Raw genomic sequence first — 15,776 nt, 5'->3', positions numbered from 1 at the left:
TAATCATAGTGCTGGGGAAGCAGAGATAGGAGGATCCTGGGGTTTGCTGCCCAGCCAGTCTAGTTGAACTGACGAGGTCCAGGTTCAATGAGAGACAGTCTCAAAAAGGTGAGATGAAGTACAACAGAAGGCACTCTCACCACCATGTGCACACAATGCATTCATACACAGATGTGTGCGCGCACCCCCCCCCCCCACACACACACGCTCACAGAGGGGGGAACTAGAAAAAAAGAGTGATGGAATGTTCTTCTCACACCTTATGAGTAGGGACCTGGCAAACATCCTAGCCCCTGGAATATGGGATCATACAGTGATACATGTCCACCGTGCCAAAACTGAGAAACCCTGCTCTCAGCTGAACCTCCAGTGTCTTCACTTCCCAAGAAATTAAACTTCAGCCATGACTTTGGACTTGGTGGTGTAGGACTGGATCTCCACTTCTATAACATAACACCAGGGTAGAGATGAAAAGGAATGATGTCATCTTCTTTACAGAGCACTCTGCTGTCCAGAGAACTGTCCTAGCAAACATGTCCCAACCTAGGAGCTCTCTCCTTCTGCTCCATTAGCAATATGCCTTCCCATGACATAACTGTCTGTGCTTAATAGATTCAGGCACCAGAAGTATAATGTCATAAGAAGAGATAGGACAGTAAATGTCCTGGCTGGGCTTCTCTGCCCTCAGCTCCTACCTGGGTGCATCCATATTTTACTCTCCACGACTTACCATTTGTTCTCCTTAGCATAAGCCATCTAGCTTATGCTTGTGCAACCAACTGCACACTCTATTTACTCCTAAAGGGTTTCAATGGGCTGGAAATCCAAGTCTTTGAAAGCCACATTGCATAATTTTCTTGGAACTAAGAAGGAACTGGAAACCTACGTTAGGCTTTTCCTTAATATCTTCCTTTGCTATTTTATGTATATTGTGTTTAATCTGATAAACTATATGATCCATGCATAATGTATTTAATATATGTGAAGCAGCTAACAGAGGAGTGCTACTTTCTTAAGACCTGATGTAGAGAATACACTTGCTGATCACTGAAGGAAAGGCCATAGGCAGAGAGGGAAAAGGCACAGTAGCCAGAAAACATTATCTCGTCATCACTAGCCAGGTTAGCAGGTCTCCAAGTTGTGCACTAGGGCTTCCAAGAGGGACCATTTGGAGCTCTATGCATTTGATAAGGGAGTGTCATATAGATCCTAGAAATGTGAAGGGACTACATTACATAAGTTCAGTACAGAAGGACATAGGCCAGTTTTGAACTCAGGTACAGGGACAATGGCAGGTCTGTCAGCCATTCTCACTGCTTCCCCAGAGCACACATAGTATAACTCCTTTGCACCTGGTTTCCGTTTATTCTTTCTTTTTGGTCACCTCTACTCTTGGTCCGCCATCCAATTACATCCCCAGGCCCACCCACCACCATCTTGTGTTTGAGGCCATCTTCACACAGGCACACACTTCCATTGGTTCCAGGCACAGGGCATGATGAGATGCTGTAGTGAGTAACTCATTTTTTGCATAGCAGTATTGCTTTTGTCTGTGTGAGAATAAATAGGAAAGCCACGTTTCTTCATAATCTGGCTTTGTGAATAGACAACAAAGGAGACAAGACCTTGAGCCCGGTACTGAGGCATGGTGCCTCCCATTCGAATCTCTCCAGTTTGATCCATTAGGGTCCAGGATGCAGGGGTCCCCTCAGGTCCCAAGACACAGGAACTTGGGAATTTCTTTATACAACGTTCGATGAATCTCTGGCTCCTCTCATTGCCACCAAAAAGCCAGAATTTGTTTACCAAGGCAGCATGGGTAACATCCAAGGATGAAAGTTTAAACATGTCTTGATTGCTATAGAGGGTCCAAGAAGAAAGCAAAGTCTGTGAGTATAAGGGTATGGTCTGTTCCCACCTCTATTATCTTGAGGGGCATAACATTGGAAGCAACACATTCAAAGTCCTGGAATATAGATGGGCTTATATTAGAAGGATAAAAAGGCCAGTGTGGCTGGAGTAAATGAGCAAGAACAATAATTGTTAAGCAATGGACAGAGGACTTTACTCTTACAATTATGTGAACAAAGAGGAATGTGGTCAGATTTATACTTTTATAGATTATTCTGATCATTTTTCATTTCCTTCTCTATTTAATGACTTGGATGAGCTGGAGTGTAGAGATGTACACACACAGTAGCTACCAGAGAAGAAGCTATGGAGATGGTTCTCTCCTTTCAACATGTTGGTCCCAGGTATTGAATTTGGTAACTCAGTTGGTCAGCCTTGACCATCAAAGCCTTGACTTGATGAACCATCTTACTGGCACTATTATAATTCAAACTTTTAAAAAGTTTATTATTTGCTGGGTGGTGGTGGCACACGCCTTCAATCCCAGCACTCAGGAGGCAGAGGCAGGCGGATCTCTGTGAGTTCGAGGCCAGCCTGGTCTCCAAAGTAAGTTCCAGGAAAGGCGCAAAGCTACACAGAGAAACCCTGTCTCGAAAAAAAAAAAAAGTTTATTATTTAATAATTCCATGAATATATGTCATCGGTTATATTAGTTTTAGGCACTCTTAAGTACTTTAATTTCTATGGCCCTCATTCTGCTGAACCTCTTCCCAACAAGCTCCCCTCCTTTCATTTCCTTTATGTGTGTAATGTAAACAACTGAATTTCATTAGAGTTGCTTGCATGAGCATGGGTGATGGGTGGAGGGCACCTCCTAGAGTGTGGGCAGCAAAGACCAGGGTAAAATCAGGACCAGGCAGTGGGGGATGAAGGATAAAGATGAGGGATATGCAGCATCTCTTATCAAACTCACATGGCCTTGGGCTTGCCATTGCCTGGTGACAATTTCTTTGTATCCAGCAGGGAAGGGAACAGTGTCTTGATTGTCTCTGACTCCACGAAGAGGATGTTTTCTGAGCGATTGACTTGGAAAGACTGAATGTTTGCAAGATTTTGTATTGCCTCATTCAGGCGGGACTGGGAACCTAGATGGGTTTATAAGAAAACATACAGTGAACTTCTAAGGAGAAAAGTAACAGCTAGACATGTTCTGGGTGGGGGCTCTCTAATGGGGTAGGAAGTGTGAGATTTAAGATAAAGCTTGATTACAGTCATGCTGATGCTGCTGTGTGAATGGCCATATAGTCACAGCTGGCATAATCTTCCCTGATTTACAAAAATGAAAACATGACAGGGATGAATTAATTCATAGTCATTTTATGAATGGACCAAGACTGGAACTAAGTTTTTTTTAAGGTATATAATTATGTAGTTTTGAAAATCAAAGAGGATGAGCTATAAAATATGGTAGCCAGCATCTTCTGAGTTATGTCTCCAATGTGGTGGACTATTGAAACAATGATTTGGAATTTAACCATAATTCCTTGCCTCTGTTCCCTGGAGGAGTCTCATTCTATACCCCATCTGACCAATAGTAATATAAACTTACACAAGTGGAGACTTAACAGTGTTAGACTTCGAGACTTTCTTTTTTTGATCCTAGTTGCCTTGAGACCAACTGCATATAAACTAGCCTGGGGTAGCTGGCCAGACTCACATTGTACCATCAGTACAATCAATAGCTGGTATTGACTGATAGCCAGAACCACCATCTACACATGTGAGTGAGTCTATGGTGAAGCAACATGTATTGCGTTCTCCAATCACCATATGATATATGAACAAATCTAGTAGAGACCAGTAATGAACAGCCTGCAAAGCCCGAACTGAATTGTTGATTCACTTCATTATAAATTTTCTATTACAGCAAATGTTAAGTGACCTATCCCCCATTCTAGTTTCATACTGTTGCTGTTACAAAACACCATAATGAAACTCAACTGGGGACAAAGGGTTTATTTGCATTATACTTCCAGGTTACAATCTATCACTAAAGGAAATCAGGGCAGGAACTCAAGGCAGAAACTGCAGCAGAACTGATTGCTGGCTTACTCTCTGGCTCATTTTTAACTAGTTTAACATGCTCACATTTAACTAGTTTTCTTATACAGTCCAGGGCTACTTGTCTAGGGATGGTACTACCTAAAGTGGCCTAGGCCCTCCTCTATTAATTAGCAACCAAAACAATGCCCCACAGACATGCTCTCCAAGCCAATCTGATCTTGGCAATTACCCAACTGAGACAACTCTTCCCAAGTGACTCTAGCTTGTGTCAAGTTGACAATTAGGGCTAAGCAGGACACCCGCTATTACACTAAGCTCTTCCTGTTCAAAATGCCAGCGTGGTGTTGTTTGTCTTTTACTCTTCTGGGGGGACCTGTCAGCCAGCTCCCAAATAAATCACTCACGGAGGCTTATTCTCAATTATGAATTCCTGGCCTTAGCTTGGCTTAGTCGCTAACAAGTTTTCCTTAACTTATCCTGTATACCTTTTGTCTCTGGGCTTTTCCCATTCTCTTATTTCTGTATCCTACTCTTACTCTGTGGCTTGCTGGTTGTGTAGCTGGGTAGCTGGCCCCTGGAGTCTTTTTCCTTCTTTGGCTACTTCATCCTAGATCTCCAATCCCTCTTCCCAGATTTTTTTCCTTCTATTTATATTCTCTGCCTGCAGCCTTGCCTATCCTTTCTCCTGCCTTGCTATTGGCCAGTTCTTTATTAAACCATCAGGTGTTTTAGACAGGCACAGTAACATAGGTTCACAGAATTAAACAAATGCAACATAAGCAAAAGTAACATACCTTAAAAAAGTATTCTACTACACCACTGTCTTGTATTTTAAGAACTCCTATTAACTTTCATGTTTATATAAAAAGACTATGATATCAGAGAGGGCAAGACACTTCTTAAGGATCAGATAGAGAGGAGCAGATAGATACCAACTCAGGGAGTCTGTCTCTAAGAGCATGCTTATCATCAGGATAGTTGTTATTGGTGACCTTAGAGGTACCCTGTGACATCATGACCTGTCAATATCATTACAGACATGGGATTCTAGAGGTGAAGCTGCATTCCTGTACCCACTTTTCCTAAGAATTCTGGACACATCTAAAAAAATGCCACACATTTCTGGGAATAGGGATTATTATAATGGTTGGTCTCAGTTGTCAACTTGACAGGATTTATAATCATCTAAGAGACATACCTCTGGAAGAGTCTGGATCAAGATTGACTGAGGGAGGAAGATCAGCCCTCAAAGTGGTTCACACTTTCCAATGGGTAGACCAGATGAAGAGGGGTTTGAAGAAAAAAACAGCATCCCCATTGTCTATTGTCTACCATTGCTGTCGCCATCTTCTGCTAATATCAGACTTGGTCTCTTCAGCCTTCCAAAGTGAGCACAGTACCCACAACTCCCCACGAAATGACTAGGCTATTAGCAACAAACTGAGATTGCCAAAGTATGCAGCTTTGTGGACCAGGTAGCTACCGAGTTTTCTGCCTCTCCAATGTGCATACAGCCACTATTGGTCTACATAGTTCCTTTCATGTAAGCCAAACTAATAAATCCTCCTTCATTATATATAAATATACATGCATTCTATAGGTTTTGTTCAGCCTAAGAGCTCTTTCTTATACTTTTCTCTTTACAAGTACATTTAATGATGTCAAAGCATGGACATCTGGCTGAGGACATGGAACTTGGCTGGGGAGTGGGAAACAGGGGGATCTTTTGAGACAAGACACAGAAGGAATTGATCTAATTTTCCATTGCTCTTACTTTGAATCTGCAAATGTTGTTTCCAGTTGATTACTTCTGGGGAGTTCAGGAATTCCTGACAGTTCTGGGGGTCTTTAGAGTAGATTTGGTAAGTATTGGTATAGTAATCAAGGTCATCTGCCATATCCTGTTATTATGGAGAAAGGAAAGATAATACTCATTGTTTATTGTTTATGATTGTAGTGCTAGTTTCATTATACTTTAGTATTTTAAACTTTATTTAATGTGTATGAATGTTTTGCTTGCATGAGTATCTGTGTACCTCATGCATGCTTGGTCTCAGGGAGGCCAGAAGAGAGCACTGGATCTTCTGGAACTGGAGTCCCAGATGATGAGAGCCATCATGTGTGTGCTGAGAATTAAACCCAGGTCCTCTGGAAAATCAGCCAGTGCTCTTAACCATTGGGCCATCATAGACTGTGATTACTCAAACTAAAATGGTTACAATACCGGTTACAATACCACTAGGAGATTTACTGAGTGTTTATGCGCACACACGCGTGTGTGTGTGTGTGTGTGTGTGTGTGTGTGTGTGTGTGTGTGTGTGTGTGTTGCACATGTGTGTAGTTATATGTGGAGGTCAAAGGAGAACCTTGGGTGTACTTCCTTAGGTGTCATCTACCTTTTTTCCTTGAGGCAATGTTTATCATTGGCCTGGATCATGCCTAGCAAGCTAGCTGGCTGGTTAATGAGCCCCAGAAATGTACCATCTTGTCTCTCTGGCACTAGGGTTACAAGCACACACCACATTGCACATGACTTTTTCAAGTGGGCTCTGGAGTTCAAATTTTGGCCCTCATGCTTTCGTAGCAAGTACTTTACCCACTGAGGTCTCACCCCAGCACAGGCAATGTATTTTGATGGGGCCATTGTCATACATTTGGTTCAACACAAATTGAAATGTCATTGTGTAACATACAGCTATGTATGTACATATATGTGACATGTATAAACATAGCTAATTAAAATATACAGTAGTAAAACATTTAGTATGAACACTTTACATCTCTCTCACCATTTTCAGAGTAAAATATAATTTGTCACCATGCTGTGCAATAAATCTCATTAACTTATTCTTTCTTTTTAACTGTAATTTTTTTTATCTTTTCATAGTACTATCCCAATTTCCAATCCCACCCCATCTCTAGAAACTTCCATTATACTCTTGACTTTATGTGATCAACTTTTTTTGAGATTATACTCTAATTACATTTTCCCTTCCCTTCCCTCCCTCCAAAACCTCCCATATATTTCTTCCTTCTCTTTTTCAAATACAAGACCCTTTTCCCATTAATTGTTATTACACATACATATGTGTATGCATGTATATGTATATTCCCAAATATAACCTGGGATAAGCTTTTTTAGATTCTACTCAAATAATCCTAGAAGTGTATTTGTTAACACCTAGCTCCTTACCTGCTCCTGAGGGCGGACAACCACTGTGTTAAAACCAGGCCACTTGTCAACTAGGGCTTTTAGGTTGAATGGGTTTCCATGGTTAATGTGATAGACAGTCCCATAAACCTGCAAGGAAGTGAGATGGTTAGTTTATTAAGAGGAATGGAAAAGCACTTTGTGTGATTGGGACAGATTATTTCTATGAAATTGTGACACTTGGTGATGACAAAGAGCCAAGGAAGAATCTAGGACAAACAATCTCACATGCTACTTTTTTTCCAACCTCAACTGATAAAATTTTTGTCTTCAAATATGAGCCATAACATATGTAGTAAAATATTCAGGCAAATAAAGTCAGTGGTTTTTAGGATCAACTTTCCTTATGGCTATTCCAGGCTCCCATTAAGAGAAAGTGTGTGCTTCAGTAAGTGACTAAAGAGTTAAGTATTCCCTTAAAACAGCTGAGAAGCTGAGACAGCCACCTCACCTCACTCCATGAGCTCAACAAAACCACTGGAAAACATCTACAGTTCTTTCAAAATGTTTGACTTCACTTTTAACATAAGAAAAAGAGAAATTTACATTTTAAAACTCTATACCACACAGCATGTAAAAAAAAAAAATTAGCTTTCAGAATTTCTGAGAAAAGTTATTCAACATAACAGTAACTCAAACTAGTTGTCCACAGAGTGTCAAATATAATTTCCAAGAAAAATTTGCTTTCTCTCTGGGAGATTTCCTGACCCCTGTGGATTACCAGGGTACATAGAAGGTCTTGGTTTATATCAATGGGCCTTACTAAAATAGGTTTTTTAGTTTTTGTTTTATTTGATGCACCTTTATTTGGGTGGCAAATAATAGGACTGGTTCCCTTATTAGCTTATTATTAATAAATAAAATAAAAAAATCTACAAATAACAGAATGCTAATATTTTTCTTCTTTATAAATATGGAGTAGCAAATCTGCTAGAGAAAGAAGAAACTGAATCTACCCATCTTAAATGCATTTTGTAGGAAATGTCTTATAGAGTGGCACAAATCTGAAAATTTTTCCTCTAAGACACACACATGCATGCACATAAACATAAACATTCATACACTCACACACAGACATGGGTACAAACACACAGAAATATACAAACAGATGAAATACACATGAACTATTTTACACACATACAAATATTCACACAAGCATACACGTGCAAATAAACACACATGCATACACACAGAAATATATACACAAACGTATATACACATACATATATACATATACCACCACAAACACACAGAAAACATACACATAAGCACACACATACATGCATAAACAATATACACAAACACAAACACATACATAGCACACCAAACACGGTTATACTTAAACTCACTAAAGTAGACCTCACCTCATTTGATTGAAAAAAAAAAAAAATCAAGGCACCATGTCTCAAAACAACAACAAAATCAAGGCTCTGAATCCACCATTAGAGATGACTTTACACAGCTCAAATGTAAGCATTTATATCTATCTACATGGTTCAGTCAACCCAGGATCTCTACTCAGTTGTCCTGGGTTTGGGGGAAAAATCAGGAATCAAGTCCAAAATATTCTAATATGCATTAAGTTCAGAGCAACAGACCCATTTCTAACTTCAAGCACACTCAAATGGTTCACTTTTCACAGAGCAAGCATTCTTCTGGAATGAACTGATTAAACATTAATACATTCCCTCAGCTAACTGTGGAGAAAAAAACCAGGAATCTCAAGGGCAGCTAAGGAAGGGCTCTTGAAAAGAAACAACAGAAAACTTCAGTCAGCAGAGGGCAAAATCCATGTGTGTACGTGACTTGTGTTGCAACTCATTGCTGGAGAGATTTGGGGAAATAACTGCCCCTCCATATTCTCACATCTTATTTATTTGTGGGGCATGTGTGTGTCACAGCATGTGTGTGGAGGTCAGATGGAAACTCTTTGGAGTTAGTTCTCTCCTTCTACCAAGTGGGATCTGGAGATCAGACCCAGGCTGTCAGGCTTGTAGGTAAGCACCTGTCTCCTGAGCAGTCCTGACTACGATAACATTTAAATTACTTCTTTATATCTCCACATTCTTATTTTTATGGAGGTAGAGTCTCACTGTGCCTGAAACTCACTATGTAGAAGCACAGCCTTGAACTCACAGAGAATCACCTGCCTTCTTGACTTAATAAAGGTATGCACTACCATACCTGACTATATCTCCACATTCTTAACCAATGACACAGATACAGTGGCAAAAACTGAAAAGAGATGATGTATTCTAACTGGTAGAAATTATGAAATATGGAGTGAGTAGTTCAAAATAATGTCACATAAGGGCTGGGAAGATGGCTCGGTGGATAAAGCACTTAGCACACAGGGTGAGGACTGGAGTTCAGAGTTCTGATCTCCGGTACCCACACAGAAGCCTAGTAGTGCTGACAGCCTTCTTGTAATCCCATTGCTTGGGAGGCACAGGCAGGGGAATTTTCTGGACAGCTTGACTAGCTATACTAGCTGATTTGGTGAGCTTCAGTTTCAGCAAGAGACACTTTCTTGGCATAAAAGGAGAAGAGTGATCAAGAAAGACACTAAATATCAACCTCAGTCCTCTTCATGCATGCACATATTCTATTCATGCATGTACACACCACACACACATCAACCACCATACACACACACACACACACACACACACACACACACACACACGCACACGCACACGCACACGCACACAGTGAAGCGTAAGTGTTAAGCTCTTTTTCACATCCACTTTCTCCTTGTGGCCCTCAGCATTTTCTGAGGTCACCTTTAAGGATTCAGGAAGATACTTCCTCAAGGATTTCTCCAGCATCTGCAGCATTTGTGCACCTTGCAGTGGGACAATCATGAGGACAGTTTAGCCTAGAGAAATAATAAATGGACATTCATTACTGACAGAAACAAAAGTAGCCAGTTCTATATGTTTAGTCAAATCTCCCCTTCACTAACATCCTCATCAGCCTGAAGGAAACACAGGACTTGAAAGAAGCACAGGAGTCTTCCTCTGGCCTTCTTGGTTCCTCTTCCCACCACTGGATTCACATTACATGGACACGTACATTTTATTCTTTTGAGTTTCCAGTGTGCCAACATCTCTCCTGGCATCTCCAAGAATGGTGTTATGCAGGAAGTTGCTTAGCTTCTGTTACTTGTATTCATGAAAGATAGGTGGGATGATGGCATCATCTGGCTCATAGAATGTTTGTGGGGTTGTAATGACTGGCCAACATGCAGCAAGTTTGGTAGAGTGTTGCTTATATAAACATTACTCAACTGTGTTATTTATTTTTATTACTAATGTTTCTCTTCCTCTTCTGTCTCCTCATGTGAGTTAATATTGTGTGATATTTTGATGCAACTGTTTTAATGTAGGGTATGTTACCATGTTTTAGATATAAATAATGAACCTTTACAACCAAGTCACATTCCAGCTGCTGTTCTCATGCTATCATTGTTTTGTGGCTTTCTTGTATAGTTCCCTCTCTAAGCATTATTCTTGTCTATGATACACATAAGAAAATACTATGTTAGGGCTTGCAAGATGGCTCATTGAGAAAAGATGCTGTGAAGGCTGGTTTGCTCCCCAGGATCCACATGGTAGAGGAAAAGAGAACTAGTTCCCACAGGCAAGTTCTCCTTTTACTTTAACTGGATGTCAGGGTATGAGCATCCTACACACACACACACACACACACACACACACACACACACACACACACACAAACACACACTCTTTAAAATTACCAGGTAAGAAAAATTAGCATTTTAAAAATTGACTCACCACATCATGTTGGTCCCACCTAAACTACATAAAAAAGAAGGGGATCTGTGTCACCATGTTCTGTTATGAAACAGTGGTATTTAGAATAGATAAAAATAATTTCTGAGTGAGGGCGAAAAGACAGGAATGAAACTGGCCTGGCCATGCATGAGCTGTCAGTCTCCAGGCCAAGAGCAATGCAACTGTGTGCTTTTTAAAAACAGAGGAAAGGGCAACTTTCATGTTGTTCAAGTCTGATTTTTGCCATTGTGATAAAACACTCCAAACAAAAGCATCTTAAGCAATGAAAGGATTTGCTTACAAGTTTACAAGTTACAGCTAATAGCTGAGGAAAGTCAGAGTAGAAACTCAAGCAGGAACTTGAAGCAGAAACCATGGAGGAATACTGCCTGTTGGCTTGCTCATAGGCTCATGCTTTCTTATCCAGCTCAGGACTAATGGTGCTGCCCACAGAGGGGTGCCCTCCTTCATCAGTTAACAATAAAGATAATTTACCATAGACATGCTCACAGGCCACTCTGATCTAGGCAATTTCTCCCTTAGATGACTCTAGGCTGTGTGAAGTTAACAGCGAAAGGTGACTAAGACACATATGTTGCCAAATGACAGTAGGGCTATAGTCTTGGATAAAGGAAAGTAACAAGAAGCTAGAAGAATGGATTAACTGACAAAGCCCCTAGTCTACCATGTGCCAGACCTGGGGCCCATCCCCACAAACAATTGCCATCACCTTATGTTTTGAAGGAAGTTTCCAATTTGAGGCACTGGGTAATGGAAAGAGAAGAAAGGAAAGGACCTCACAGCTTTGAGTATACAAAGATTGGAGTTTGAGGAGGTCATAGTGGTGTGTGTGTGTGTGTGTGTGTGTGTGTGTGTGTGTGTGTGTGTGTGTGTGCGTGTGCATGTGTGTGACAGTGACAGAGAGACAGAGAGAGATAGAGAAAGAGGCTGAGAGACACAGAGAGAAACAGAGACAGGGACACAGAGAGACAGACACAGAGAGACAGAGAGAACACTAGCTAAAACAGTAAACAAAAACCAAACCTAGAGTGAAAAAATATTTTTAAAAGACTAACATAGAACACATGGAAATGAAAACAATGCAACATTTAACATGAAAAACACATAGCATCTGATCAGCAGCACATCTGACTGTAACAAAGAAATATTAATGAAGACTGATTGTTAAAAGTATCCACAGTGGAGCACACATGGAGAAATCACAAGATTCTTTATTGTTAAGATAGGGACCAGATGAAAACCCTAACTGTCATCATAGAGCCTTCATCCAGTAACTGATGGAAGCAGATGCAGAGATCCACAGCCAAGCACCAGGCCAAGCGCTGGGAGTCCAGTTGAAGAGAGGGAAGAGGGATTATATGAGCAACGGGGGTCAAGATCATGATGGGGAAATCTACAGAGACAAGTGAACCAAGCTCAAAGGAACTCACAAACTTTAGACAGATAGCTGTGGAACCTCTATGGGACCAGACTAGGCCCTATGCATAAGGGAGAAAATTGTGTAGCTTGGTCTGTTTGAAGGGCTCCTGGCAGTGGGATCCATCCCTGGGGCATGAGCTGTCTTTTTGGAGCCCATTATCTACCGTAGGAGGCCTTGCTCAACATTGATGCAGGGGAGGGAGAGACTTGGTCCTGCCTCAACGGAATGTACCAGGCTTTGCTGACTCCCCATGGGAGGTCTTACCCTTTTGGAGGAGGGGATAGGGGAGGAGGAGAGGGCGGGAAAGGCTGGGGATGGTGAGAGGAAGGATGAGAGGGAGATCTGTGGTTGGTATGTGAAATGAATAAAAAAAAAATCTTAAATTAAAAAAAAAAAAAAAAAACCTAAGCCGGGTGGTGGTGGCTCATGCCTTTAATCCCAGCACTCCGGAGGCAGAGGCAGGCGGATCTCTGTGAGTTTGAGGCCAGCCTGGGCTACAGAGAGAATTTCAGGAAAGGTGCCAAAGCTGCATAGAGAAACCCTGTCTCAAAAAGCCAAACCAAACCAAACAAACAAACAAAACCCTAGGGAAAAGATAGGGACCACAAAGATGGTTCAGCAATTAAGAATACTTTTTGCTCTTCTGGAGAAACCCAATTTAAGTTCCCAGCACTCATACCAGCTCACAATTGCCTGTAACTCCCAGCTCCAAGGGCTCTGACACCTTCCTTTGACCTCCATGGGACCCACACACATGAGGCACATAAACAAACACATATAAATAAAAAATAAAATTTTACTTATCTACAAATTGATCAAATCAGTCATGAAATACCACAGGCTCCATTTGTGGGAAGGCACGACTGATGATGAAATTCACCCTAGTGTAAGCCTTAGTATTAATAGAAAGCTAGCATTATCAAGACAGTCACTGGGCATAAGGATAAACAAATACATCAGTGGAATAAAATCAAAAGTGCAGAACAGACTGGATAGTTGTTGTGATCTGAAATTCCAAGACGAAAACCATGCTCATGTCAAATACTCTACAAGGCTGGATGACTAATCAGAACTCTGTGTCTGTGGAGAACTTAGATATTGCAGATTCAGACCCAAAACCATCACTAGCTGTCTTCAGAAGCCTTTATGGCCACATATTTCTCACTTCTGCGTCGGACCTAAGATCCTTTTGATGTTTCAGCTGTCAGGAAAACCTTTGGGAATGCATTAACTTATAAAACTACTAACATCTACTGACCCCAGAGCTAAAATTGTCATCAGGAAGCATGTGAGACCTGCAGCAAAGATGCCCCCACTTTGCTGTGACCAACCTCCCTGATGTTTCTACCCACATACTTGGAAATTGCCTTGATTTATGGTCTCCTTTTGTTCTGTGACTATAGAACTTCATGAAACCATTTCTATGTTGGAATATGCTATTTGGGGTAGCCTGAATTTATGTTCCCAGGTTGTGGATACATATTTGACTCAAGAATAAATTTCCCTCTTATTCCCTTTGAGATGACACCTGTGTTTTGCATGGTCACTGTGATCACTTGGTTTTCTATGAAGACATCTAAGCCATTTGATGGAGATATGATACTAACTTCTCAGCAGCTGCTGCAGACTGCTAATATTCAGCAGGGAGGGTGACTGTTGTTGGGCTCAGGAAGTGAGAAATTTCCCACTTTGGGTTTTAGGAGAAAGACTGAATCAGTTTGCCCTAATACTGGTTTCTGTCCCTTGGGTTGCTTATCTAGACCAAAATTCCTATTCTATTTTCCATAATGTATTGTCTTAGATTCCTTCCTTTCACTGTGATAAACAGTAACTTAAGGAAGAAAGGGTTTGTTTTGGCTCACTGTTCAAGGCACAGTCCATCATGCTGGGGAAGTCACAGCAATGGGAGCTGGAAGCAGTTGGCCTCATTGCAGCCACACTTAAACACCAAAGGGTAAATACATGCATGGTGCTCAGCTCTTTCTCCATAAGTACAGTCCAGGATTCTCTGCCTGGGGAAATGGTCCCACACACAATTAAGATAAGTCTTCCTACATTAATAAACATAATCAAGATAATTCCCATAGGAATACTCCAAGGCCTATCTCCCACATGATTCTAGATTCTGCCAAGTTGACAACACCAACCATCACGTTATAAATTTGAGAAAACATAATGCTTTAATAGAAAAGTAACATCAGACAATGCCATTATATGGCCATAATGGAGTCAGACCAAGAACAGAACAACAAACCTAACATCCTATCCAATAATCAAGTTTCAGCACAGACCAAAATAAGTCATATCTCTAAAAGTAGCCAACAGCCTTGTGCCAGTCAACATATCCAGTTCACATGCACATTCCTGCTTCACCCTGGATTCTGGCAGAGCATACACTGGAGGCATAGCAGTTCCCTTGATTGCTTCCCCAAAGCTCTCACCTCCAGCCCCTCTCACATACTTGCTGAGAGCACACCATGTTTCACCATGGCTTGCTGTTTATCTTGTAGGGACAGAAAAGTAACCCAGTTTCATCAGATTGCAGTTATGTTCCTGGTAGTCAAAGGGTAGAAGTTTCCAACAGACTTAATCACTAAAAATCCCAGTTAGGCTATTCACTTTGACTTCCTGAATCTAAGCATTACCCCCTTTGTCTGTGCTCCCTCAGCACTGCTGGGTATATCAGGAGTTACATGAGAATAAAATGCCATGTATAGCTTTATGTTAAATCTTTAGTGTGACAAATTACTGCGTTTCTTGAATGGTGTTATTTAGAACCATCTTTTTAGGATGTACAGAAACTAACAACTAAACATGGTGCCCAATAAAAAGGATAGGTTTGAAGCTACCTATAGTGAGATTTCCCAGGAAGCCCGACATGCTGTAGCCAGTAGTACTGAGCAACTTCTAAGTGGACTCTAGAGTTGCTGACCCTGCCATGCTAGTAAAGGAAATTAATCTGATGAAAGCAGATTAATAAAAAAAAAACAGAACAGAATTTTATAAAGCTATACAAACACAGGGAGATTCTAAATAGAACTACAATGTTTGTAAGTGGGGGAAGGAAATGTAAAACACAATCTAGCAAAGTACAATAAAGCATGAACACAGTAACTCCAGGCATGATACACAGTGCATGTGGGCATGGGGGAAGTATTAAAGTACAATCAGAACATACAGGGCATAAGATAGCTTCCAAGTGGCATGCAAATCATGAGTGTAAAAAAAAAAAACTTAGGTAAATTCAAAATTAGACTGTGGTAGTAGTCTTCAAATGCAACCTTGAATATAAATTTTGCTTGCTATCTGATTAATAAGTAATATCTCCATGCTGTGTATTCGTGCTTCCTTTCTGACTTTAAGTGTGATAACCCTCTTACCAGAAGCAGGCAAAGAAACCTACCTGTCTGTA

At 40.9% G+C, this 15,776-nt stretch overlaps 1 protein-coding gene across 1 annotated transcript in view; it reads right to left on the bottom strand.

The window, feature by feature from the left end:
- Window positions 1-207: 207 nt before the first annotated feature.
- The window catches only part of LOC118578614 (glycine N-acyltransferase), a 54,173-nt gene continuing 38,604 nt past the window's right edge, over window positions 208-15,776 (bottom strand). The window contains exons 2-6 of the mRNA XM_036179717.1: window positions 9,910-10,004; window positions 7,109-7,216; window positions 5,690-5,816; window positions 2,825-2,996; window positions 208-1,858 (exon numbers count right to left, since the gene is read on the bottom strand). Coding sequence (XP_036035610.1) covers window positions 1,456-1,858; window positions 2,825-2,996; window positions 5,690-5,816; window positions 7,109-7,216; window positions 9,910-9,990 — 891 coding nt within the window. The 5' untranslated portion in view covers window positions 9,991-10,004 and the 3' untranslated portion in view covers window positions 208-1,455. The remainder of the gene's footprint in view (window positions 1,859-2,824; window positions 2,997-5,689; window positions 5,817-7,108; window positions 7,217-9,909; window positions 10,005-15,776) is intronic.

Source organism: Onychomys torridus, chromosome 1 (genome assembly GCF_903995425.1).
Source record: "Onychomys torridus chromosome 1, mOncTor1.1, whole genome shotgun sequence".
NCBI classification, from domain to species: Eukaryota; Metazoa; Chordata; class Mammalia; order Rodentia; family Cricetidae; genus Onychomys; species Onychomys torridus.
Note: the sequence above shows the minus strand (reverse complement) of the source record. Positions and strands in the feature narration are given on the sequence as shown.